This window comes from Dermacentor andersoni, chromosome 1 (genome assembly GCF_023375885.2).
Source record: "Dermacentor andersoni chromosome 1, qqDerAnde1_hic_scaffold, whole genome shotgun sequence".
NCBI classification, from domain to species: Eukaryota; Metazoa; Arthropoda; class Arachnida; order Ixodida; family Ixodidae; genus Dermacentor; species Dermacentor andersoni.
In genome coordinates, this window is record NC_092814.1 from 87,171,239 (window position 1) to 87,198,200 (window position 26,962).

Here is a 26,962-nt window from a genome sequence, read left to right on the forward strand (position 1 = left end):
GGAATGAGTAAAGGAATGTGAACTGTAGTACCCATACCATGTGCATCTCTTGGTGTCTAGCTCACTGTCCTGTACTGCTGCTCACCATAATTGCGGCTGACATAGTTGATTTTCTCAAGCTAGAAACATTGCCATAGCACAAGCATTTCTTGTGTACAAACCCACATGAGAGCTATGATGACGAGCGTCTGCCTGCTTTGCACCTGTGTGCAGCTGCAGGCCATTGGGCATGTAGTTGCTTGTCATCATAGCTCAAGGGTGCGATAAGAACATCTTGTGCAGCAGTGTTGCTTCTGCCTTAAGAGAAATGGCCAGTCCAACAGGTTGCCACTGTTGCTGTCTCTTCTGAAGTGTAAATATGGTTGTGTGTTTTTGGTTGAAACCAAAAAAATGTCCACCAGTTAAATTCTTGCCAATTGGGATATACGGACACCGAACGATAATTCGTGCTCAACGGCGACCTCCAAAATGTCTGCATGATCGGGAGTCCGAAATACCAGACTCAGCAGAAAATAAGTTACTTTATTCCACAAGTGGTAAAAAAAAATGTGTGCCATATTCTTGTATTCTTACTTTGGCACCTTCAATAGACGATATGCAAAACCTACAAGTGCACTTCTCCACACACCTTTGACTCCCCCTCACGCTAGAATCTTTGAAGTATCAGAATGCGGGTCAGTGACGTTATTCCTGCCGCCATCCGTTCCCCACACCGTCCAAGGTTTCAAGACGTGTCTCAGCTTTAATTGCGGTAGGGAAAGTTACGTTAGGGAAAGTAGCTCTGTGGAAAACTCTTTCTGAATTTTGCATATTGTCTATTGCACATGACTAGTGCAAGACACATTGGCGCCTACAAGTGATGGCATTCTTGGTACAGAGTCAAGCATAGTAATATCACAGTACCAGAAACGTTGTCACCGGTTGATTCATTTGGTGCTAATCATGCAAAATACCGCAACAGTATCTTTGAAAGTGATCGCCCAAGAATATGGCCTAAGTGTGTCAACATGTTGCTGCATGCACATATGCTTGCTTCCGACCTATACAGCCTGTGACTGCAATTCTGTCGCAATGCCTTTTCATGGTTTTTTTTTTCCAAGTTTTTCATGTTTTTCAGTGAATGAGCTTATCACTGGGATTAGCCACGTGAACAATGGATGATGCCAGAAGGCATCGCTATGAAATCATGGCCAGTCTCTCCACCATTGTGGCGCTGTTGCTTATGAGGAGACGAAAGTCCAGTAAATGCATCTACCAAATCTTCAACCCCTGGCACATTAACAAAGGTCGACTGTACTGTGCTAGCTGAATGATCACATTCAGCTAGCACAGTACATTCATTGTAACATTCATTGTTCAGCACTTACCTCTCCGCCCTCGTCAGCACAAACATAAAGGGTGGAGCTTGAGCCTCTTGGAACTGCTCGAAAAAGTTCCCCAAGACTGTCTCGATTTAATAGCCATGTTTTACAAAAACATTTTAATGTGATTTGTATCTGAAGACCTTTGCATTTCATGTCATCACTCGGGTGCTGCACGGGCATTTCTGTGTCATTAGAGGAAAACGATTTCTGCAATACAACGAATTCGGCATTTCATTCGAATGTATTTCTCTGAATGAGTACTCTCACCAAAGAGTGGCCGCCAGCAAATAAAATAATAAAGAAGTAGGCAATACAATATAGGATGTAAAATGCCTCCATTTTTAGATGCTTTGTGATTTTCGGAAAGCTCTACTTATTTTTCCCCAAAAGTTTATGTACTACAGTCGACTCCCGTTAACCCTTTCGCTGTCACGGACGTACCGGTACATCATCGCGCTTCCCCCCCACGGTGTCACTGACGTACCGGTACGTTCTCTATCGTGCGTTCAAAATTTCGCGCCTGAGCGCGAAGCTGGCGCTCCTGAATTGGCCACGCCATCTGTTGACTCTTTCTACAAGTTCGTATATTCTCCCCGACCTGTGTTAACCCATGTATTGAAGAGTACGGTGCGACTGCCACTCCCCACTTTCTCTTTGCTGAGTGGCGCGGTGGCTCCGCGTTCGCTGGATCATGCGTCGTGCGCGTGTGGTTATGGGTTCAAGGGTTGTTCTGCCATCTCCGCTGGTTTGAAGGTTTTTATTTTTCTTCTGTTCGTGTGTCTGCTACGCCGCGTCAAGTTCAGGCGCACGTGCCGTTGCCTCTCCGAAAAGAGTGACTCGATTGCTGCTTTCGCTCTCTCGCCGAACCCTCGCTTCCGACTTGCAGCATTAAGAGGAATCTTTAGCTCGGGCCCAACTCCGACGCGGCCTATTCAAATACATGTCAAAACGCAAAAACGTTTTTCTGAGATAACCCCTGGACCGATTTTAATGAAATTTGTTGCATTTGAGAGAGAAAGTTAAATTCTAGTGACTGTTGGAAGCGGAATTTTGATTTAGGGCTTGAATTTTGTTAAAAGGATTTTCAAAAATCCAGACGTTTGAAAAAAATAGAAGCACGAAGTTTACAAGCTAATAGCTCTGCATCAAGAACAAATATCGCGATTCTGTAAATGGCATCCATTAGACCATTCAAAGCGGACAAATTTGATATGTCAGTTTACATCTTACGTGAATTTGTTACGTTGTTTACAAAGGTTCAGCAAAAGGTGTAATTACACAATACTCCAATTTTTGAGGTTCATGTGTAACATATCAATTTTGTCCGCTTTAGATGTGCTATCAGGTACAATTCACAGAATTGCGATATCATTTTTCCTTGCTGAGATACAGAGTTGTAAACTTGATAGTTTCGTTTTCTGAAAATTTGCGATTTTCGCTAAATTTTTATAAAAATTTGACGACCTAAATCGAAAATTCAAAACCAACAGTCACTAGATTTTAAGCTTTTCTTTTAAATGCAGCAAACCCCGTCAAATTTGGTGCAGTGGTTGCCGAGGAAAACGAATTCTCCTTTTACATGTATTTAGATAGGAGCACCCGAGCTAAAGCTTCCTCTTAAGCGTAAAGCCCTTCGAACTTTGTTTAGCCTTTTTCCATCTCCCTCTGTCTTCTTGATCACGCAACGTCCCATTTCTCTCCGTTGTGCGGGCGACTGAAAGCGCATCCTCCCAGCGCGCGGTTACTTTCGGATGGCTGAGCGCGCGGGACCTTTGTCTGCTCATTGGTGCGGTGGCTCAATTCCGATTTAGAATACGAGCCGAGCTCGGATTCGGACTCGGACAGAGTCGCATTCGAGGAAGAGGGTTCCGCATCGTCAGATTCGCATGTTGAACGGATTTTATAGTCAGGCTGATGATGATGATGATGTTTACTAACAGCAGCTGCAGAACACTGAAATGTGCATATAGCATTGACTACGTTATTTGTATACCAATCATAATCAAAAATAAATTGCGATGTTCATTCCCTGTTATGCTCGTTCCCTGAAACCAAGCCGACACTGGGAGTGCGTCACGGCCAGAAAGGTCCGACAGCGAAAGGGTTAATACGAAGTTCACGGGGACCGCAAAAACTTCGAATTAAACGAACTTCCAATTAAGCACAGAGCACAAAAACAGCACTTTGTTGCTAGCGAAATCGAGTATTTTCCCTAAGAAAAACAGTCGGTCATCTTGCTCTGTTTCTTCTTGCCCAATCGCGCTGCTGAAAGCAAGTTCTGCAGGCTGTAGATGTGGCGGAACGCTTCTTCCGCGTTACCTTCAGCGGCAAGGAAGCGCTCCGCGAGAGCAAGGCCCGCAGCTGCATCGGCAGCCTTAGGTGGCACTTCAACGTCATAGTCGCTTTCCTGGGGACAAATAATCTCCACAATCTCTTTATCCGTTAGTGCACCGCACGTTTCAACCGCCTTGTCTACGGCGACGTAATCTTCAAAATTGACGTCCCCGAGAGCATCACCAAAATCAGTGCTGTCAAGCTCGCTTGTTGATGCTTCCTCCGATGAAATTGCAGAGGCATCCTCCGAAGAAGCTGTCACAAAACTGCAAGCCCTGAAGCAGTTTGCGATTGTTTCTTGCTTCACACGATCCCATGCTCGCGCTAACATGTGAATGGCACTGAGCAGGCTCACCTCGTATTTTGCGGAATTATTCATGCACAAAATCATGCGCTCGAAGCGGTGCCGCCTGTACAGTACCTTAACATTCTTGATGATGCCTTGGTCCATTGGCTGCAAAACAGCTGTTGTGTTTGCAGGCACAAATGCGAGGTGTATTGCACTTAAGGCTGGCACATTCACGTGAGCACTGCAGTGATCCACAGGGAACAACACCTTGCGGTTCGAAGAAGCAAACTTGCGGTCCAATTTCGTTATTCAGCTCTTTAAGGTTTCGGCCGTCATCCACGCTTTCTTGTTCGACTCATAGTCCACAGGCAGCGTCTTTATGCCTTTAAAACACCTCGGCTTGGCAGCTTTCCCGATCACAAGTAAGTGACATCGTTCCGTGCCAGTCATGTTTGCTGGATCAGCACCAACACCCTCTACTTGCTGCGTTTGCCCCCAGCACAGTCGTCGTCCTTGAATGTCAGGGTATTCTCTGGTAGAAGCCGATAGAAGAGTGCAGTCTCATCTGCATTGAAGATGTCTTCCGGTCTGTATTCGCCGAGATATTCACGCAGCTTTCCGTCCTTCCACATGGCGCATGTTTCCTGGTTAACGGACGCTTTTTCACCACAGACGCTCTTAAAGACCAGGTCATGGCATCTTTAAAGTGCGTCAGCCATCCATCTGACGAAACGAAGTCATCGATCCCCAATATTGTTCCAAGCGTTCGGGCTTTCATCGCAACGATGTCTCCGCTGAGAGGAAGTTTGTTGCTCCGGGCCTCCCTAATCCAAACCAGCAGAGCCTTCTCCAACTCTGGGTAACCGCCGGTGCGTATTCGCTTCCGATACATCTTGAACTTGCCGTTCTCAAATGCATTCATTATTGTGCGCTTGTTCTTGATGTAGTTTGAGAGTGTGTTCGGCTTGATCCCGTACTTCCGCGCTATGTCTTGTTTAGCGGCACCTCCCTTCTCAACTTCCTTCAAAACCTCGACTTTTGTTGCCAGGTCAAGCGTGCGATAAGAGCCACGGTTTGCCATGGCTATCAACTGTGCGACTATGTACAGTCAATTCCGAAGCGTAGGATCACCCACGGAACAACCTAGCCAACGAGCGACATGCACAAAGGCCCTTGACCAACACACGCCACAGCACACGCCTCAACATACGCTGCGCGCGCCGCACGCTGCAAGCCTAATCTCGCACAATCTTGCCACTGCCAGTATGCAGCGCTGCGTGCACCTATGGCATCCGCGTGGCCTCCGCGATCAGCTCCGGCGACACGCAGCAGCCGCTTCACCGCTGGAGCTGATCGCAGAGGCTACGGCAGCCGTAGCAATGAATAATCGCGCCGCTCCAAGAAGGGCGGCCTTGCGGACGGCTGCGGTGGCGATGACACCAACGCGGAACATGGAGCTGTTGCAGCACTTGAAAAAAATGCACATTCTACCAAGGAATGACGGTCACCTCGAGGATCCCGGCTGAAAATTAACTTCCAATTAAACAATATTACTGGATGAGGACTTCGAATTATCGAGCGATTCCTTCCATAGGATTACGTGCAAAACTGACGGGACCAGTACTTCACTTCTAATTAACCAAAAATTCCAATTAAGCGGCTTCGAATTATCGGGAGTAGACTGTATCTTCGTTCCCAGAGAAGTTGTTGAGAGCCTTGTCGGCCATGTTTAGGCTCAGTACAGAAACTGTAGCGAAGCGCCATAGCAAAAGTGCAGTGAAGGTGAGCACGACTGATTGTTGCAATGGCCTTAGCTCGGCCTGCACCCAAGCTCTCAACAAAAAGGAACAGGATACAGTTATGCTTAGCATCTAATGCAAATCAATGAGTTGTGGAATTCACATGTATGTTCAAGGACAGAACGCCACACAACGCTGAGAAGTGTCTCATCTGCTGTGAGCAGCACCACAACAAAGAGGTAGCATTGTTCACTGAACAAGCAAGGCTGGGTGATCTCTGAACGTGTTGCATCATGCTGTTTTGTGGCTATAAGTAAAATGCATTGTTCGAAGCAGCACTCATTTCGCTGGAAACTCCGTTCCCAATAAACATGGATGTTGCTACAGTTGTGAAAGCATTGGCTTGCGGCTGCTCTTTAATATCCCTCAGCTCACTTGCCTGGGTGTTTGTTTTAATATCTAGCAGTCTGTCTCCATTGGTGCATCTTGCATACTTGCAGATATAGGCAACAACGATGCTTCATATCTGGTCGGTGAGAAAGTGCATTTCAATAGCTTCGTCCTGCTCTGCCATGTTGGCTATGGTGCCTGTTGACCAATTACTAGATTCCTAGTGGGAAAGTCCCTCTTGGCTATTCACATAACCGTAGTGTAGGATATTCAGATAAATACCATCAGGCTCAAAAATAATTCTAATAAAAAATGGATATGTTAAGGCATATTTTCGACATACACTGTCATTATTCCCATGCCTTGTAGTCTTCCAACACATCGCAATGGCTTCCATCTGCAAATGACATTACAGTAAAAGCTCATTAAACCGCACCCACTTAAACAGTAGTTTCCTTTTAAGCGGCGAACCGCGTGGTGGTTCAGTACGTTACCTCACTGATATAACACAGACTCGACTGCTTCACACACTTGAATTCCTTCACTCAACCACGGTGTGCGTTTTCCACACCAACTATGTGCGCATATTCCAAAACCCCTGCAACAGACTCAAAGTGAGTTGACTAAAGCTACCGCTTGCCTATCATGTGAGGGCCTATATCCCATCATCCTATTCCTCAATTTTTTATGACTAGGCTTCAAAATTGTCACGTGACCCGCCCTCTTTGTATTTTCCTTGCTTCAAGCATATCCACCACTTCGGCAACGCTAGGCCTAGCTGCTTCGACGTTTGCTATTAAACTTCTTGCTTTTCGGTGCCATGTTTTTCAGTAAATCAATTCGCTGCAGTCACCAATGGCACCGACTCCACCTTCGTAATCTTCGCGGTTGGCTTCGAAGCTCTGAAAGCACGACATATTGCATAATGCCGGTTCCCGAAAGTCAACTTCGCCTCAATACAAAGATGTTACGTAATGAAGCATACATGAAGTATTGCAGTGAAGCTTAAGCGTGTGAAGGGGCAATTGTCACCGGATACAGTATGTATTCCCTAATTATACATGCGTGCATACGAATCTCCTGTCGCAGTACGAGCACCGATATGCCTAATAAGTGTACTGGCAGGCCTTCAGAGCTTTTTCGGATGTGACTGTGGCGATTTGAGCCATTAAGGGCAGTAAAAGACATGCATTGATTTTTTTCTGACATTTTCGTGGCCCCTAGGGAGTCTGGAAAATTGTACGTTGACGGTACAACAGACCAAGAGGATGCTTCAAATGGTCTGCAGAGCGAACGCATGGCGGAAGGAGGGCGAGGACACAAAGGACGAATTGAGGAATTAATGGAAAAGGAGGTCTGCCACCACTTCCTTGAAGGAACTTGAGCTCAAAAAACAAAGTATTGGCTGACAGCAAGATGCAGGTGTCGCTCATCCAAACCAAAATAAACTCTTTAAAGCAGTGAAATGCAACAGTGAGGCGTTGTGGGCGGGCTGAGAGTATGTCGGGACAGTTGAGATTGACTTTTCAACTGCGGAGAGAGCATCTCACATGTGATTACTCCTTGGTATTCAAACTGGATTAAGTCTTTTTTTTTTTTTAATTTTTTAACATGCTTGTCAGCCCGCTGTCTTGACATAAAACAAAGTTCTATGTCACTCGTGAATTTTGCAAAGGCATTCAGGGAAAACCTGGAAAACTCGGGGAATTTGGAAATTCAACTTGGTAGACACCCTGAAATCACATATGCAGCCTTTGTGATTAGTGGCTCAGCTTGCTCAGCAGTTTGGGCACAGTGGTGACCACTATAGATGACTAGGCTTCGCTATAAGTTTCAAAGAAACTGTGCAGAGACATAGCCAACAATCATGCTGACCATACATCCATACATCAAAACCCCCCATAAATATTGCTCATGGTCATGCAGTTGGAGTCCAAATTAATGCATGGCGCACTGTTAGTTGTTCGAAATTTCGTTGGTCCTTAAACGTTAGGGCCATGTGGTCCATGGTGGGGCCAAGGAGCTGTCCAAATAATCAAACATTTCCAAATTATCAGTCGGCAACTCTATACAAAAATCTTGGCAAAAAGTTGGCACATGGCACCACTAGGGCAAACTTCTTAACCCTTTGGGTGCAGGGTGTTTTTGTTTAGTGCAACAAATTCAATTTCTGTCTAAGTACTCATCAGCAAGCTTTAAATTAAATGTCATTTGTTGGCGATATGTCGCTGAACTTTTTACGAATATGAAAATCTGAAAATTCAAACAGAAATTGGCTTTTGCTAAGTAATGATTTAATTGGGATAATCAGTATCCCTCGGGCAGCATGGCCTCTTTGTCACTGTCATTGTTCCTTGACAACTTGGAATTAGCATCAAGATCCTCTGAATCAGGGTTCACAAGTTTTTACATTTCTTCATTGTTCAGAGTTGAATTTCTGGATGTTTCACATTCGTGAATTATCTTGGGCATGGTCAGAAGTGTGCTTCGCAGCCAGACGAGTATATTCAGGCAGGGCACTTAAGGGTTAAGGCATATATAGACTGGTCATTTAACATCAAGCTGCACATTTATTAATGGCTATAGAAAACCCTCATGAGGTCGCTAGCACAAAATCTTGCATGGTGGACTGTTGCTGCAATTACAGTGGAATCTCGATAAACGGAAATCACTTAAAGGGGCTCTCAAGCACTTTTTATCGAAGTGGAGAAAGGCATTTGAGGTGAAAATAGGCTATTTCAGAAATACTTTGCTGCAAGAAGTACTTCAATGCGTTCAGCAGAAGCGGAGTTATTGAGACAAACACGGCCTTCACTGTGCTCCCATTCCTTCTTCAATGCCTTGCACTGCGAAGGCTACGACGAAGTGGGGTGTGCCCACAATGCTCTGCCTTCTAAATGTCACCGTGGTGAACAGTTCAAATTTAATTTTTGATGTTAACATAGGTGCCACGGTTCCGCTTTTGGTGCCTACGATGTGCTAAACATCAGCCAAACGCGGTTGTCCTCTGCAAGCAGCAGTGCACTTAGCCAGTGGACTCGTGGCGGCACCCCGCAGCGGCCGCGGTATTTATGTAAACGACCGCAGCTTGATCTCGGCTGTCGGCCAGTAGCAGCCATCTAAGAGAATGATAAAATAGTGCGTCTACAAGAGAGTGAAGATGGGAACTTCCGTTGAGAAAAGGGCATTTGAGCGAAAGGTGACTTTGCGATCCACTTGCGAGCTCCACTCACCGCGTACAACAGCAAAACTTGGCTGAACTGTTCACCGCAGTGTGTGCTACCCCACGGACCATGTTATTTCACCAAGCCCAAGGGATGGTTCAGGGCCCCTTTAAACGGAACACCATTCTCATGGTTGGTTGGTTTTGTATTCATGCAAATGTATTCAACTCTGTCTTTCAGTAAATGGAACTCCTGTTAAACAGAACCAATTTCCCTGGTCCCTTCAGTTTCACTTTAAAGAGAGTCCACTGTAATTGCAGTACAATTTATGTGATGAATTATTTTGGTTTAGTGCAATAGTAGAAATTTTGCAAACCTGTTCTTGCTTTGCTTTATGCAATAAGAATTTAATTCTGCAATTGAGACATGGCAATGAAACTTGAAATTTTGTTCAAAACTGCCACATGAAGCATTATGTTAGGCCCTTGAATACCGTCAACTGGGCCTTAAAATTTTTCCTAAAATGCATTTTTGTTCTTTGAAAGCTGTATAAAGCCAGACTAACAAACAAGTTGGTCAATAACTGCCCACAAATTGCTTAAGTAGCTACCTCCCATTAGAGTGTTCCCAGTCTACCAGGGTTTGCAAAAGAATTGGGATGTTGCTATTCCTTAGATGCAGGCTGCACAACAGCATCCATCACAACACGGTGGGCAACACCAGGGTCAGCATCCAGGGCAGCACCCTGGTCAGCACCCTGGTCAGCACCCGGGTCAGCATCCTGGCCAGCATCCTGGCCAGCATCCCAGTCAGCAGCATCCTGGCCAACACCCTGTCCAGCATCCAGTTCAGCACCCCAGTCAGCATCCTGTCCAGCATCCCGGCCAACACCCCAGCCAACACCCAGGACAGCACCCGGGTCCACATCCCAGCCAACACCCTGGTCAGCAGCAGCCACATCCTGGCCAGCCACACCCAGGACAGCACCCAAGCCAGCCACACGCCTCTCAGGCCCAAAGTCAGCATCTTGGCCAGCACCCATCGCAACACCCAGTACCCCACCCAGCGCCACACGCAGCACAACACCAGGCGCAGCATTCCAACCAGGCACAGCAGCCACAGCAGCAACCCCAACAGCAGCAGCAACAGCATTCCTCGCCACCTCCAGTGTCTTCGCCACCCAGTGGCCCAGGCACACCACAGCAGCAGGGGCCTTCACCTCCTTCCCAGCATCACCCGCCATATGGCAGCCAGGGTGAGATACTGCTGGCTTACCTACTTGCAGCATGTACTCAGTTCTGCCTTTTTGGTTCTGATAAAACTCGGGACACTACAGTAAAACCTCAATAAACCATATCCGCTTAAACAGTAGTTTCGTTTTACAAGTAGTAAAGTCAAATCCCTGACTCAGCGGCCATTGAACATAATGCGTTTTGTATCAGCATAAACCGTAATAGCACATTGCATACGTATCGGTTAACAGGTAGTGTTTGCTCACGTTTCCACTCTTCGTCGCGCAATCACGGCAGTGCGTCATCCCCGTCGGACGGCTTGGCAGAACAACAAGCCATAGAGATCAGAACAACTGCCTCCAAGCACCCTGTGTGTTTATGCATGAAGCCACATCAACATCATTTCATCGCCGTGCCAGAGAGCGTTGTGGCGTCGTGCTAGCTAGGACTCGCATCATGCCAAAGCTCATATAAAAAAAGGCCAGGTGCTCAGCATAGAAGAAAAATTGGACGTCGTTTGTGCTATTGAATGTGACACAAAGAAGTCGGCGCTGGCACTCGACAGGGATCTATCGTTGACTGTGGTGTGTGACATTTGGAATGTGAAGTGTCTCGGCAGCGCTGCTGCAACCACGAAGAAATGTCTGCTATGAGGTTAGACTTATCGCCATCATTGCCTCTGTTGTTGCCGAACTGTCACCTAATGACAGTGATGAGGGCAACACGGAAAGTGACAGCACGGGTGATTCAGGCCCGACAGTGGCAGAAGCTGTGCCTTAAGTCAGCCTGATGAATGCAATCGTCGCGACGAGAACAGCACCCGGCAATGAAAAAGGCGCCCCGCGACTTCTGCAGCGTTACCGCGCGTGTGCACGGAGAATATGCAACGCAATGAGGAATCTGCCATGCGAGTGTTTGCCAAGACGGTGCTGGCTGAAGAGCTGGCTCACAGCTTTGAGTTTGAGGCCGTTGTCACTGCTAGGCCACTGCGGCATCGCGACACTTGAATAAATAGTGAATAAATACTACATGTTATTGCCCTTTCATCACACTCTCTCCGAGTTCAGTTTTTGACAGATAAGTTGGCAATCTCTTGCTATTTCGGTTACGCAGTACTACTGTTTAGTACGTACTCTTTCCGAGCTTCGACCAACTACGGTTTAACGAGGTTTCACTGTATTTGTAGTTTGTAGGAGCAGATGTAGTGGCATGTTTAATGACTCTCATTCGCCTTATGTTAGAACTCAAAGTAGTGTGCGTATAGCTTATAGTGCAGCTGTGTGAGATGAAATACCGTTTGCAATGCCGCTGCTAGAAAATCCGACAGACAAGTGAGGCAGCAGGCGTGCTTCTCAACAGGTTACACTGGTCGTAGAGGTGAGAATTAGTGAAGGAGGGCATGTTGCGCAAACGAACTAGGACTAGAAAAAAAGAAACAGCTCATATGCTGCATTGAGGTATGATTTGTATGGTATAAGATGCTTTGCGGAAGCATGGCAGAAGCTGCAGATGCACAGGGGCTGCCTATAAGACTGAGAAGCCTGTGCATCTTGGCTCATGGTCTCTGAGCTGTGCACGCCACCCAATTTTTGGAGGCCATATTCATTTCTAGCCGCTTGTCAGCAGTGTGCACTCCACATCATACTTTGCATCGAACCCATGTGTGATGGTGTTCTTCAGCTTTTCAGTCTGTGTGTGCAAAGTAAATACAGTATAGTAGAACCGCTATACGTCTTGGAAAAGAATCCGAGAAAAAACCTACCAATCGAGAAAATGTTCAATTGAAAGTCTGAAAATTTTGACAGACTCAACTTTAGTTGGCATTCATGTAATGTGAAGCATTGCCCATATCATTGCAGCACGAGATGCCAATGCGCACTGTGTCGGTGGGGCCTGAGCAGTACCGAAATGCTTGTCATTTTTGCAGCTTCGGCACGCTTACGTTTGTGCTCCTTGAATTTAGCTTGGGTCAGCAGTGTATTTGAGCAAGGTGTTTTGGAAGTTTTGACGTGCCAACTTGGCGATAATTGTTGCGGCAAAAGACTCACCTTTAGAGCACAGCTCTTAGGCGCCCGTTCCTGCGGTAAGCGGCGGCGGCGTAACGAAGCAAAAAAGCAGACTAAAAATGAGAGCTAACGCAGAGCGGGAGATGAAAGACTCGAGCCACAACAGTGGCGAACAGTGAGAGTAGCCCCATCAGTAACGTGCGCATGGGAAACTGGTATCGTGCGGACCCGCCTGACCGCTCGTATTCGTACTATCATCTTGCTCGTGTCAGCTCTCACTCGCGCTTGTTTGGTTTTGCTTGGTTTGGCATTGCACGCTTGTTTCGATTGTCATGGTTTGCGATTTTTGTAATCCGATTGTATGTATGACGGGAATTGTTTAATACTTTCTGGAAGCCACGCGGGCACCAGCAATTGCACTTGAACTTTCGGCGACTCATTAATAAAATGCAACGCGCTTCGCCCGCAGATCAGATTTTCGCCAATCGCCAACTCTGTTTGCTGCTATCGTTGTGCTTGAGTGTTGCTGTATTTACACGATTGTAAGTTGACTCGAATGTAAGTTGACCCCGCATGTCGCATGACAGGGGAAAAAAGGAGAGCATACCCGAGGGCGCATTCGATAATGAAAATTTATTAGTAGCTGACATGGTCACTGGACTACCCGTCTTCACTAGTGCTGCCATCGTCATCGTTGCTACGGTTCCAAAGCACATCGTCGTCCAGCGAAATTTCACATTTGGCAAATGACCGCACCACGACATTTTGTGGAACAGCAGCCCACGCCGAATGCACCCAACCACACGCAGCCGTCAGGGAGGCTCTTTTGACAGGTCCAGTTTTTCATAATTGCGCGGTCTTGTGCCACCAGCCACTCATACTCACGGCGGAGCAGGTCCTTCAAAGGCAAAGATCCGGGCTTGTTTCATGACCATGTCGCACTTCACGGACACAGACCGATCACACATTTCGGCGACGTACACCGCAAGCTTAGCGTACAGGTCCGGATAGCGTCCAGACTTCGGCACGTGGAAATTTCTCACTTTCTGTCACGGCGAAAATTTCTCTTCGCTGCAGTCGCCACTCTCGCACCACCCGTTCAGAAACATCGAACTTGCGGCCCGCTGTGCAGTGATGTTTCTTCGGCGTAAAGGATGGCAGCCCTCTTGAACGCTACTGTGAACGAGTGCCGAATGATTAGTGGGCCTGGTGCACTCATGACGACTGAGGAAGCATAGAAGTAGCACGCAGCAGGCAGTCGATTGGAACACGTCAAACCAATGCCTTTCGTCAAACTATAGAGAAAGTTAAGCTCAACAGGGAAAGAGAAACCCGTGAGCGGTGTCTGCTCTTCCATTAACCACCGATACTCCCCGTAAGCGCTGCCATTCTGAGGGTGCTGCCGTGAATGGAACAGCAGCGCTTCCATCAACTATCGACCCCCCCCCCCCCCCCCATGAGTGTTGCGTGCACTCTAAAACACTCAAAAATATTGAAAAACCCTTCCGAAACGCGAGCAAAAAGCTACAAGTAGGGCCATAGTGCTAATATAAAATTGTAACTACGTTGTAGCTCCCGTTGGTCGCGCTGTTTTGGCAGTGCCATGTTTTGGTTTCGATTGTAAGTCGACCCCCCCCTTCAGATTTTCACATTTAAAAAAAGTGGTCGACTTACAATCGTGTAAATACTGTACTTGTTTTTCTGGGCACAAGTTCGCCCAATAACGAGTTAACTTTGTAACTCAGTTTTGCCACTGTCATTCTTCACTGTCACTATCACGGGACAGTATAATCATAATACAGCCGAATCTTGGTAATTTGAACTCGAAGGGGCCCAAAAATTTGTTCAAATTAAAAGAAAGACTTGTTCTTGAAGTACTCGTGCACCATAGCACGATGCACAAACAGTGCGAGTCGTGAAATATCGTGGTGCGCAAGCACATAGCGGGAGAGGACCACAAAACGGCCCACGCTGGCCAACACTTGCTTCCCGATAACAGCAGAAAACGAAACTTCAAGGAGTAAGCTGGCGCTGGGCCAGCGGGGTTGGCGGCACTGGTGCGGAGGTGAGTGCACGGGGAGACCGTTAAAGCTGAGGGCACTGAGAAGGAGGGTGAGGGGAGCTTAGTTGCGAGGAAGGATGGGAAAGAAGCGAATTTGCTTTCCTGCCACCTAAGATTGCCACCTAAGCAATGGAGTTGCCGAGGCCAGACTGGGCCTTTGCTGCTGCTTCACTCTGCATGATGGCATGCTTTTGTAGCGTAAAGTTACACTTACGCGGGCTGGACCCGAGGTTCGCATGCTTCTGCACCTGCCATACTGCGCATGCGCGAGAGCCGCGTGATGTCGCGAGAGGTGCAGCTGCGTCACCCTCGCTGCCGCCATGGCCGCAGCCAGCGCGTGCTTCTCGCTGCCACCGACTGCGGCGCGTTCCAGAGGTGTGACGTTGCAGTCTCCACAGACGCGCCGGCACCGCTCGGCACTGCGCAAGGAGGGCGCACTGTGCATATAAATGCACAGGAGAGACAGTTGGTGCAGCGCACTCGACATGGAGGTTAAGGAGAGTCGAGCTGCTGCCAGTGGCGCAAAAGACTGGAAAACCTAAATTCTTCAGACCCCAAGGTTGTCGCTTGGCAGTTGGCTGTCGAGCGTCGAAAGAACGAGCATACCAAGGCAAAACTTGCGGTCGAGACACCGGAGCAACGTGAAGAACGCCTAGCAAAAAGACCTCGCCAAGAAGCTCAACGACGTGCTATGGCCTCCCAACAACAGCGGCAGGATCAAGAGAGTCACAGATGATCCCAAGACTCGTCGGTGCACTGAACATGCTATGAAACTCGGTGAAAGTGCTAGTGCGTCTACACTCTTCCTCTCGGACTTTGTGAACAATCCGTTTGGACACATTTGTGACGTATGTGAAAGGCTGTGGCATTTGAATTACAAGGCCATAGCCGGATAAGCTAAGGTTAGCAAGCAAGGCAAGAGATTAACCAAGCATAACCGTACCTTTACGCTACGTGTATCCTGGCATAGCTGAGCTAAGCCACTGCAAATTTTTTTTCCTTCGTCTGCTGATACTAGATCAGCGCTGTATTTATGTTCTTTTTCCTGCATTCTTAATGCGAGTAATGTCTTATCAAAATGACGAAGTCGTTTCCACTGATCATAATCATGTTGGTGTGCTCCCTTCTGTTGTGGTGTCAGTGCATTCGGAAAACAAAGAAAATGAGGTACTGGGTGTCACCTTCGTGTCCTTGTATTCAGGGTCTGTGTTGTCATTCAGAATTGGATATGGCACACAGTCTCCAACAACCTTTTCATCGGGATGTCTCAGTTTAGACTTACCATTGTGGGAAAAATGGGCGCGAATGAGACCAAACCAAGTCAACCAAAACAAGTGCGAGCAAGAGCTGACATAAGCCGACAATAGAGCAAAACAAGTGGCCCAGCTGAACCAGACGCGAGCACAAATAAAGCTGTCGGGTGCTTCTGCATGACACCAGTTTCCTGCACATACGTCACTTTAGGGGCCACTCTTATTGGTTTCCTTCGCTCGCGGCTCGCTTGCCGCCGCGGCAAACAATAAAAAATCGGCTCAGGACCAATCTCTCCTGCAGCGTGCGCTTTGCTGCTAGTGTGACTGGGGCATTATGGCACGACGCAGAAATGGCGATCTTGCCATTTGAGAGGATAAAATTTCCACTGTTTTTTTACTTCACGCGCGGCGTTGAGGGGTCTCTCCTAAGCTTTTCCTCTATGGCGAGGTAAGAGCAATGCTGGTCAGAGGCGCCACCGCGTGATTTGGCATGCTGCTGAGAACATTGTCGTGTACTTAGATTTAGGTGCAAGTTAAAGAATACCAGGTGGCCCAAATTTACAGCTGTGCCTCATAATCGAACTGTAGCTTTTGGCACATAAAACTCCATAATTATTTTTTTTAAGAATTAAATTGCCTGAGGGCACTACATCAACAGTGTTCATTGTACCTTGATGGGTGTTGTTTGTGGTGGCTACTGTGAATATTTCTCATTTATTGTGCATGAATAGGTTTATTAGCTAAATTTATTAATTTGTGTAATCTATGAGATGTCAATGAAAAAGTTGTGAATGATGTTGAGAAATGACCTGATAACAGCATTTAAAACAACCTCGGATTCGTGAAGACTTTTCTTAACGGGAAAAAAAGCCTGTGAAACAAATTAAAGAATAAGAACAAGAAAAACCCCACTGTGGCCGTGACAACGCTTCTGCGCATCAGAGATTGCATCAATCTTTACACAAACCTCATCAAATAGGGGCACTGGGATTGAGCGGCCGCGCTTCTTTCTTGTCGCATCAGCAGTTTTTGGCGCGCATCTTCGGTCCCTATCAAAAGCAAAGTAGCGCATCTTCTAGCGGTTTGCTTTCCGAACTGTTACAAGACTGTAGCCCAGGTTTGCATATTTGTAATAATTCACAATGCACCAGTGACAACATTTATGGCTGAGACCACTTATATTACTAGTGCGGGGACTCACCACGTGGATTTTTAAAAAAATGTCGCAGGCTTTTTTTCTTGTTTATTTTAGGCCGGTATATACACTGTTATCGGTCATTTCTCAATGTATTCCAGAACCTTTGCATTGACCCCTTATTGAATAAAAGAAAGGTAATAAATGTTAGTTCATTAAAATTTAATATTACTTGCGTGTTCACCATGCAAAAAAAAAGCTCAACTAGCAGTAACTCAAGCCTATCAACATAGAGTGGGCACTGTTCACGGAAAGCCATTGGTTATTTTTTTCTTGATCACATTTAGTTGGCACATACAATATGTAATTTAATGCTGGTTTCTGAGAAACCTGTTTGGGATTCCTTTGGAGCTTCATGCTACAGTCAAGTGGATGACAATTTTTCCCTGTCATGAATTTACTTGCCTTGCGGGCTTCTGCAGAACTGACCTGCTGTAACATAATAGTGTTCTACAAAGTCAAATAAGGAATACCTTTTCTTCATATGCCTGCATTTCACTCATATTGATGTTGACCAAGCTGCTTCAAAATGCATATTTACTGCTCCAAAACGGACAATTCAAGCTTCAAACCTGCTCCAAAGTGCCAAATTTGCTGCTCCCAGAGCTGCTCCAAAACTTCCTTGGCCACTTTTATCCCTGTATTGGGCACCACAGTTTTACGTCATAGGAGGGTGAAGCATAGCATCCAGAGCCGTGAAATTTCTAATCTAGGGTAACTCTCATTTTTCTTGGTATTCTGAATTTTCTGCACTTGATAGCATGGGTTTGTGCGCTTTGTCATAATTTCTCTGGCTTCTTTGATATTTTATGAAAAGGTCTAGAACAAAAATGGCGGCCTTAAGGAAAGTTTTAGGGCCCATTTAAGTTCCATTACATCACAGCTCTATGGTTGAGCCATCCAGTTGTCTCATCGAATCAAGAAACTTCATCTGGACAATTTTAATTTTGCATCTGCACCTGATCATGTACCATGAGCAAAAACACTTGGATTAGAGTGGGCATTCCTCCCTAAAACTGAGAGGGTATTCACAAATTGGGCAACATGGTGCTGCTTAGCTTGCATTGCTGCACCTCGGAGTAAAATACCGTATAGACTCGCGTAGGGGCCGCACCCATTTTAGGGCTGCACCTCTAACTTGGCAGCCAAAACTTCGGAAAAAGAAATGGCTATCAGAGAAGCAGTCGTGTCCAGTACCCCGACGCGTCGCAGGTGCATCAGCGAATTTTTATGTGCTGCATGCACACTTCCGCTTGCCCTCACTAGATGGTGAGAGCTGCGCATTGTCCTTTGATGGAATGGTACATTCGGGGATCAGAAATGTGCAGTAGTCCCCGGCTGCACTGGCACCATTTTGACCAAAGGTTCAGTCCCGTGTGAGGGCTGCATCTCGTCAAGATTATAAAAAAAGAAGTCTGGCCCTTACAGGAGTCTATATGGTAGTCAAACTTCGGTATGACGAAGTTGCACTTGCAGTGAAAAACATCGTTAAATCGTGAATTTTGTTCAGTCAAGGTTTTAAAGTTTCAGCAGTAAAAATAGGGAAAAAACAGGGAAGGCAGGAGATGGAAATTCAAGACGATGAGCAAAACGAGAAAATAAAAGCAGGAGCCAGGCCCAGTTTCGACAAGTGGACTTGTCGAAACGTTGGCTCCTGCTTTCACCTTGTTCTTGTTTTGCTCAGCAGTAAAAATAATGTGACAGGTTCCCAGAACATTCCTTGCTCTTGTTGACAAGTGCTTATTGTTCTCACTTCCTTTATTCTCTGGTCTGGTCAACATCTGGTCAGTAAGCACTCATAAACAAATTCTCACAGAAAGGTCGGGCCGTAATTACGCAGCTACGAATGGCAGTGCATGCAAGGCAGATCACGCCAAGAGCAACTAACTATGTTTAATGCCCACATTCGTCATCAAATGGTCCCACTAATTAAAAACAAGTGTAAAAAAATTGTTCTCCCTGAAAAAATTTAAAGAAAATCTGTTTCGCTCCGAAAGGCAAAGCATTGATTGCAATTGATAGACAACTACACAAAGTTCATAGTTTTACCGGCCGTACATAAGCAGCATTGCAGTAAGCATTCGCTAGCTAAATAAATTAGCAAGCATGGTGTCACATGCTCACAGGTTAACATGAATAGCTCTCACTCAATACAAACTGCAAACACTCTGTCACAATACTGGCATCACGAAGAGTGCCGGGAACAGAGAGCGAATGCTTCTGGCTACCCCTTGCTTCACTGCATCTTGGAAACGAGATTGCATGACCTAAAACACTAGGTGCACGAAAACACAACGCGCCCTGCAGGGGCGTCTGCGTAAGCAGGCGTTTGGTGTGTTGAGACACCACGCACACGAGGGTTGGACCCTCCCGCATGTAGCCGTGCGCAGCTTAGCCGTGTCCGGGGAAAGGGGGATCCTGGAGGTTGAGCCGATGCCGGGTGTTCGGACCTTTAAGGCCCCCCGGCTGAGGCAACACACCTCTTTGGCCTCTGCTTCACGTAGACGGCACCCCCGGACTGACCCACCAGGGGGTAATCGGTAGTTGCCTTTTCCTGTCTCTCTCTCCCTACAACCTTCGTCTTTCCCTTACTGTCCACCTTTCCTGTCTTCTTCTGGCTTCCCCTTTACTTCCAATTTTTCCAGGCAGCAAGGGTTAACCATGTGTGAATAGCTAACCTAGGTTATTTCATATTTGGTTATAGTGGTAACGTACAACTGGTGTTTGCAGGCTGTGTTTCACGGGTCCTGCAGCGTCCCCTTGTAGGAGTGGCTGGCGTTACTGCCGAAATCTCACATATCTTTATGGATAGCTCCTTTTCCACTCCCTGATCGCCCTCAGAAAAAAGGGCGCACCGATGAAGTTTTCCAGTTTTTCAGACGCCAAGTCCACAACTTCCCACGTTTCCGTAGTTCACTTGGAAAAACCCGGCAAACCAGTGCGCACTATTTCACCGTTCCTTGTATCAAAGACTTTGAATGATGTTTTTGGAGCCGGTTATAAAGCCACCAGGATGGCAAGCGGTGATCTCCTCCTGGAGCTCCGCAATAAGAAGCAATACGAGAAACTGCCTAAGCTAGTGTCATTTGGGGATAACCAACTAACAGTAACCCCGCACCGTACTATGAACACCACCCGTGGCGTTGTGTCGGACGATGACTTGCTGGAGCTTACTGAGGCTGAACTCTTGGAGGGCTTCAGTGAACAGAATGTAATCAATGTCAAAAGAATTAAGATGAGGCGAGATGGCAAAGAAATCCAAACGAAGCACTTGATAATTACCTTCGGTTCAAGTATCCTGCCCGAGTCAATCGATGCAGGGTATATTAAGCTCCGCATTAGGCCATACGTGCCAAACCCCCTGAGATGTTTCAAATGCCAATGTTTCGGCCACAGCTCGCAGAGCTGCCAAGGCCGCCAAACCTTTGCGAAATGCAGTTCCCACGAACACACCTCTGAAGCTTGTGAGAACTCTCTCCACTGCGTGAACTGTGATGGGGAACACGCCGCGTACTCGCAGTCCTGTACATCATGGAAAAAAAGAAAAAGAAATAGTCACAATCAAACTTAAGGAAAACATATCGTTCAAAGAGGCACGCAGGCGGGTAGCATACCTGCCAAAGAAAAGCTTTGCCGAAGTGGTGCGTCAGGGGGCAGCGTCACAACGGCCTCCGGCGGCTGTCCGACCCACAAGCAGTGAGTCGGCAGTTACGCCATCTGCCCCCGTGGTGGTTGCAGCTAGCGCTGCTCTGCCAACCGAGCAGAAGGGACCATCGACCCCAAACGTGGGCGCAGCCGAGGCTGCCCCAACCTCCCCGGCCCCTTCCAGCGCTGGCAACAGTTGGCACAGCCAAATCCCTCAGGGAGCCTCATCGACCTCCGGGCTGGTGGGCGCAGGGGTCTTGCCCTCCAAGGCGGGACTCTCTCTGAAAACTTCTCGCTCGCAAGAGCACGTGTCCGGAGCCTCACTAGAGGCAATGGACACTACACCTGTCCTCAAGGCGCACCAAACGCCTAAGGAGCGGCGAGACTCCCTCGAACGCTCCAGAAAAAGCAAAACCCCCATTACAGGGCCTCGAAAGAGCTCTGTAAACTAAGGCATCACTTCCATTTCCGTAAACACAGCACCAATTTACTTTTAATATGGATACACAAATTATTCAATGGAACGTCAGAGGTCTTCTTGGAAACCTTGATGACGTACAAGAACTCATCCGCAAACACAATCCGCAAGTGCTGTGTTTACAGGAAACACACCTAAAACCAAAATACACAAACTTTCTTCGACAGTATGTTACTTTTCTGAAAGATCGCGATGATGCTCTCGCATCATCGGGCGGTATTGTCATTGTTATTCAGAAAGGCATAGCGTGTCAACGTTTGCAGCTACAAACGCCCCTTGAAGCAGCGGCGGTTCGTGCTGTTCTCCTAAACAAACTTATCACTGTCTGCTCGCTCTACATACCCCCACATTACAAATTAACTAAACATGAATTTCAGTCCTTCATAGATGAATTGCCAGAACCTTACGTTGTCCTTGGGGATTTGAATGTGCACAACTGCCTGTGGGGCGACTCTCGTATAGATGCGCGAGGTCGTCTTGTTGAACAGTTCCTTTTATCTTCTGGTGCGTGTCTGCTGAATAAGAAGGCACCCACATATTCTCTCGCAAACAGAACATTTTCTTCAATTGACCTCAGCCTAGTTTCCCCGTGTATACTGCCTGAACTCGAATGGGAAGTTATCAACAATCCTTACGGAAGTGGCCACTTTCCCATACTGCCAAGAACACCTAAAGAAAACGAATATCCACCACAGGCTCATAGGTGGAAGATTGATACAGCTGACTGGGAGAAATTCCGAGCTCTCACTAGTATCTCATGGGCTGACATGTCTTCGTTAGAAATTGATGCTGCTGTGGAGTATTTTACAGCCTTCATAATAGATGCCGCATCTAAATGCATATCGGAAGTACAGTGAAACCTCGTTAAACCGTAGTTGGCCGGAGCTCGGGAAAGGTACGTACTAAACGGTAGTACTGTTTAACCGAATAGCATGAGATCGCCCACTTACCTGTTGAAAATGGAACTCTGAGAGAGTGCGATGAAAGGGGAAAAAACATGCAGTATTTATTCACTTCGCGCGACAAAAGCGTTATTTTCGTTTGATGCCGCCGCGGCCTAACACGACGACGACAGCGGCCTCAAACTTACTGAAGCTGCGTGCCAGCTTTTCAGCCAGCCCCCTCTTCTCGGCAAACACTCGCATGGCAGATTCCTCGTTGGCGTTACATATTCACTGTGCACGTGCGCAGTACTGCTGCAGAAGTCCCGGGGGCGCCTTTTTCATTGCCGGGTGCCGGAGTTTGGAATAATTTTCATTTGGAATAGTTAGGTTATCGCGCCCCTATGGTCGTCGCGACGATTGTATTCATGAGGCTGACGTAACGCGCAGCTTATGCCACTGTCGGGCCTGAATCGCCCGTGCTATCGCTTTCCGTGTCGTCCTCGTCACTGTCGCTAGTCGACACTTCGGCAATAACACAGGCAATGATGGCAAAAAGTCGAACCTCGTAGCCGACATATCTTCGCAGTCGCAGCAGCGCTGCCGAGCAACTTCTTCGCATTCCAAATGCCACACACTGTAGTAAACAGCAGATCCCTGTTGCGTGTCAGCGCCGACTTCTTCGTGTCACGTTCGATAGCACGGACGATGTCTAATTTTTCTTCTATGCCGAGCACCTGGCGTCTTTTTTATCCAAGCTTCGGAACGACGCGAGTCCTCGCTTGCACGACGCCATAACGCTCTCTGGCACGGCGTCGAAATGATGTTGATGTTGATGTGGCTTCACGCGCAAACGCACAGGGCACTTGGAGGCCGTTGTTCCGATCTCTGAGGCGTGTTGTTCTGCCGGGCCGCCCGATGAAGACGGCGCAGCGCTGTGTTTGCGCGACGAAAAGTTGAAACACTACGTTTTAACCGATGCGTACGCAATAAGCTGGTACGGTTTATGCAGATACGAAACACATTATGTTCAATGGCCGCTGAGTCGGGGATTAGACTTTACTACTTGCAAAACGAAACTACTGTTTAAGCGGGTACGGTTTAACGAGGTTCTACTGTAAATGGTTTGTCGTGTAAACGGCATGTCCCCTGGTGTAACGTCGAATGTAGCATCGCTCGAAAGAAACAGAACAAAGCGTGGGCGTTGCTACGCGCTTCTCCCACTGCAGAGAATCTAGTCAACTTCAAAAAAGTAAAGTCCCAAGGCAGGAGAACCCGCCGTCAGGCCAGAAGAGAAAGCTGGCAGAAGTTTTTATCGAGTATTAACTCGTTTACAGATGAGGCCAAAGTCTGGAACAGGGTAAATAGAATTAGAGGGCGACAAACATATTCACTCCCTCTGGTAAATACACAGGACGATACACTGCAAGATCAGGCAGACTCACTTGCGGAGCACTTTCAGAGCGTGTCAAGTTCAAACCATTATTCGCAATCTTTTCTCAAATATAAACAAATAGAAGAACGTACGCCATTAACAAGAAAAAGTCGAGAGAATGAGCCCCACAACCGTCCTTTTAGTATTGCCGAATTGAGAGCTGCCTTGAGCGCATGCAAGAGCTCCGCACCAGGATCTGATAGAATCATGTATGAAATGCTTAAAAACTTACACAATGATACGCAAGTTACACTACTCACACTTTTCAACACCATCTGGGATGCAGGGTACCTTCCAACCGTATGGAAGGAAGCCATTGTGGTCCCTGTCTTGAAACCAGGCAAAGACCTTCCCTCAGTGGCAAGTTACCGCCCGATAGCCCTCACAAGTTGCATGTGTAAGGTGTTTGAAAAAATTATAAATCGGTGATTCATTCATTTCCTTGAACAGAGCAAAATGCTTGATCCCTATCAGTGTGGCTTCAGAGAAGGGCGCTCCACAACTGATCATTTTGTACATATTAAAGGAAATATCCGGGACGCATTTGTACATAAAGAGTTCTTCTTATCGATATTTCTCGATATGGAAAAGGCGTATGACACAACGTGGCGATACGGGATCTTGCGAGACTTATTGGAAATGGGCATTCGTGGAAATATGTTAAATACACTAGAAAGCTATTTGTCCAAATGTACCTTCCGCGTTAAAATCGGCAATGTATTGTCGAGACCTTTTCTACAGGAAACTGGTGTACCTCAAGGAGGTGTGCTTAGCTGCACGCTCTTCATCGTTAAAATGAACACCCTTCGTGCTTCATTATCGCCAGCCATTTTTTAATCTGTTTACGTAGACGACCTATCCTGCAACCTTGTAGTATGTGAGAGGCAAGTACAACAGGGCTTGAACAAAGTGTCTAAAGGGGCAGAAGAAAACGGATTTAAAGTGAACCCCAACAAGAGTTCTTGTGTGCTTTTCACGAGAAACAAAGGGCTCGTTGCGGATCCCAGTATCGAAATGTATGGTCAGCGAATTCCCGTGAACAAAGAACACAAGTTCTTAGGCATCATACTTTATTCTAAATTAACTTTTATTCCACACATAAAATATCTCAAGGTCAAATGCTTAAAAACAGTGAACTTACTGAAAGTGTTATCCCACACAACATGGGGCAGCGACAGGAAATGTTTAATGAACCTTTACAAGAGCCTCATTCGATCACGGTTGGACTACGGTGCCGTGATCTATCATTCTGCAGCCTCGAGCACGCTAAAGATGCTAGATCCGGTCCACCATCTAGGAATCCGACTGGCCACTGGAGCTTTCAGAACAAGTCCCATTGAAAGTTTATATGCAGAATCAAATGAGTGGTCACTTCATCTGCAGAGAACATACATCAGCCAAACATATTTTTTGAAAGTCCACTCTAATCCTCAACATCCGTGTTGTATTAACCATTAACGATATGACATATGCTACACTCTTTCATAATCGTCCCTCCGTAAGACGGCCTTTCTCGCTGCGTGTGAGGGAGCTTGGTGATGAAATGCATGTCCCACTCCTCAAGCTCCACCTAATGCATCCAGCCAAGCTGATACCTCTCTTGGGAGTGGCAGCTGATACAATGCGATATATCTTTTGTGCAAGTCACAAAGCACGGTTCAGAGATTGAAATCCAAATGCATTTCCGGGAACTCCAGTACAAATACTCCTGCACGGAGTTCTACACAGATGCATCGAAGTCACGAGACGGGGTGTCCTATGCAGCCGTCGGTCCATCCTTCTCGGAATCCGATTTACTACATCCGGAAACTAGTATCTTTACGGCTGAGGCCTACGCACTATTGTCGGCTGATAAATAAATCAAAACTCCAGAAATCAGTTACATATACGGACTCCCTTGGTGTTGTGAAGGCCTTGATGTCATTCTGTAACCACAAAAATCCGGTAATTAATGAACTCTATTCGGTCCTGTGCAAAGCATATATATCTAACCAACATGTGATTATATGCTGGGTGCCTCGACATAGGGGCATCAAGGGTAACATTCTAGCGGACCAGGTGGCCACATCAATTTCAATGCATGCAGTTAATCCTACTGCTTCGGTCTCTGTCACAGACCTGAAGCCTTTCTTAAGAAGAAAACTGCGAAACTACTGGCAACGCTTGTGGGACCTGGAAACAAATTATAAGCTGCATGTAATAAAGCCACAATTAAGTTTCTGGCCTCCTGTAACGAAATCACGCCGGACAGATGTCCTATTCTGTCGTCTAAGAATAGGACACACATTTGGCACACATAACTTTTTACTCACGGGAAACGAACCTCCAACCTGTGGTAGATGCGGGGAGAGGCTGACCATCCTCCACGTCCTACTGGAGTGTCTGGAAGCTGAATTTGAAAGAAAGAAACATTTTCCCTTAGCATACCGGCAGCACATTCCCATTCATCCTGTTATGTTACTTGGTCCAGAACCACTTTTTGACACCAACGCAGTCCTAGGTTTTTTGAAAGATGTTGTGTTGCATGTTATTAGCCCCACACGTTCGTAGCGCCCCCTCTCTTCAGAGGATGCCGCTGTGATAATTATTTTGAATAGCACAAGCCTCTAGGCCCTTGTGTTTCAAGGGCTTTGGCGAGGCAGTAGTGCTCTAAGCAATTTAACATCTCGCATATTTTATATAATGCATCATTCTTTCTTAATGCATTTTAGTGATCATAGTACACGTCATTAATCATTGCCATAATTTTATTACGTGTACATTTTATGCAATTTACACCAACTCTTTTAGGCCTCTCTACAGCCACGTCGCTATAAACTCGCAGAACCCATCAGACCACTGCATATTCATTACCACTAGCATGGCGCTCTTTGGCCATACCTGGCCCTTGCGCCATTAAACCTCAAACATCATCAAAACACACCGCGCATCAAGGCACCAGACACCTCAGCTCACCCTTAGTCTTGGCACCTCCCATAAATTATACCCACAAGGGTATAATTTATACCCACAGCGTCGACGACCTAGTCCCTCTTGTTTTACTAGAGGAATACACAATTGCACCTTCGATTATTTTCAAGCAAGTTATGGGCATTTATAGCCCATCTGTTAGATGTGGCTGACATAATTTAGTATGTTGACCACTGAGAGCATGCAATGAAAAATTTGAATTGATCATTTTGTCTGGGAATGTTGCCCCAACATCTTGGTGCTGGGGTCTGTCTTCAGTAAACTAAGCTTCTCATCCTTGGTTTTGGTTTTTCATCTAATGTTGTCGATTTCCTCGTCAGAAGTTAGTGCACTAGCTTACTCTGCTGGAATATAGCTTTCATGTAGGGAAATTTGTCAAATTTTTTCTCTGTCGCTCTTCAATGCTTCATTCAGGTTCACTGAATCCGCCAAACCGATCCAGTCCAACGCCTAACCAAAGCCCTGCTCCACCGTCAACCCTCTCTACTCAGAACTATGCTCAGCATGCAGCGCATGGACAACAGG

General features: G+C 46.7%; 1 protein-coding gene across 1 annotated transcript in view; it reads left to right on the forward strand.

Annotated features, from left to right (window-relative positions):
* The window catches only part of LOC126544089 (uncharacterized), an 88,310-nt gene that overhangs the window by 32,743 nt on the left and 28,605 nt on the right, over nt 1-26,962 (forward strand). Inside the window, exons 7-8 of the mRNA XM_050191291.3 lie at nt 9,956-10,535; nt 26,852-26,962. Coding sequence (XP_050047248.1) covers nt 9,956-10,535; nt 26,852-26,962 — 691 coding nt within the window. The remainder of the gene's footprint in view (nt 1-9,955; nt 10,536-26,851) is intronic.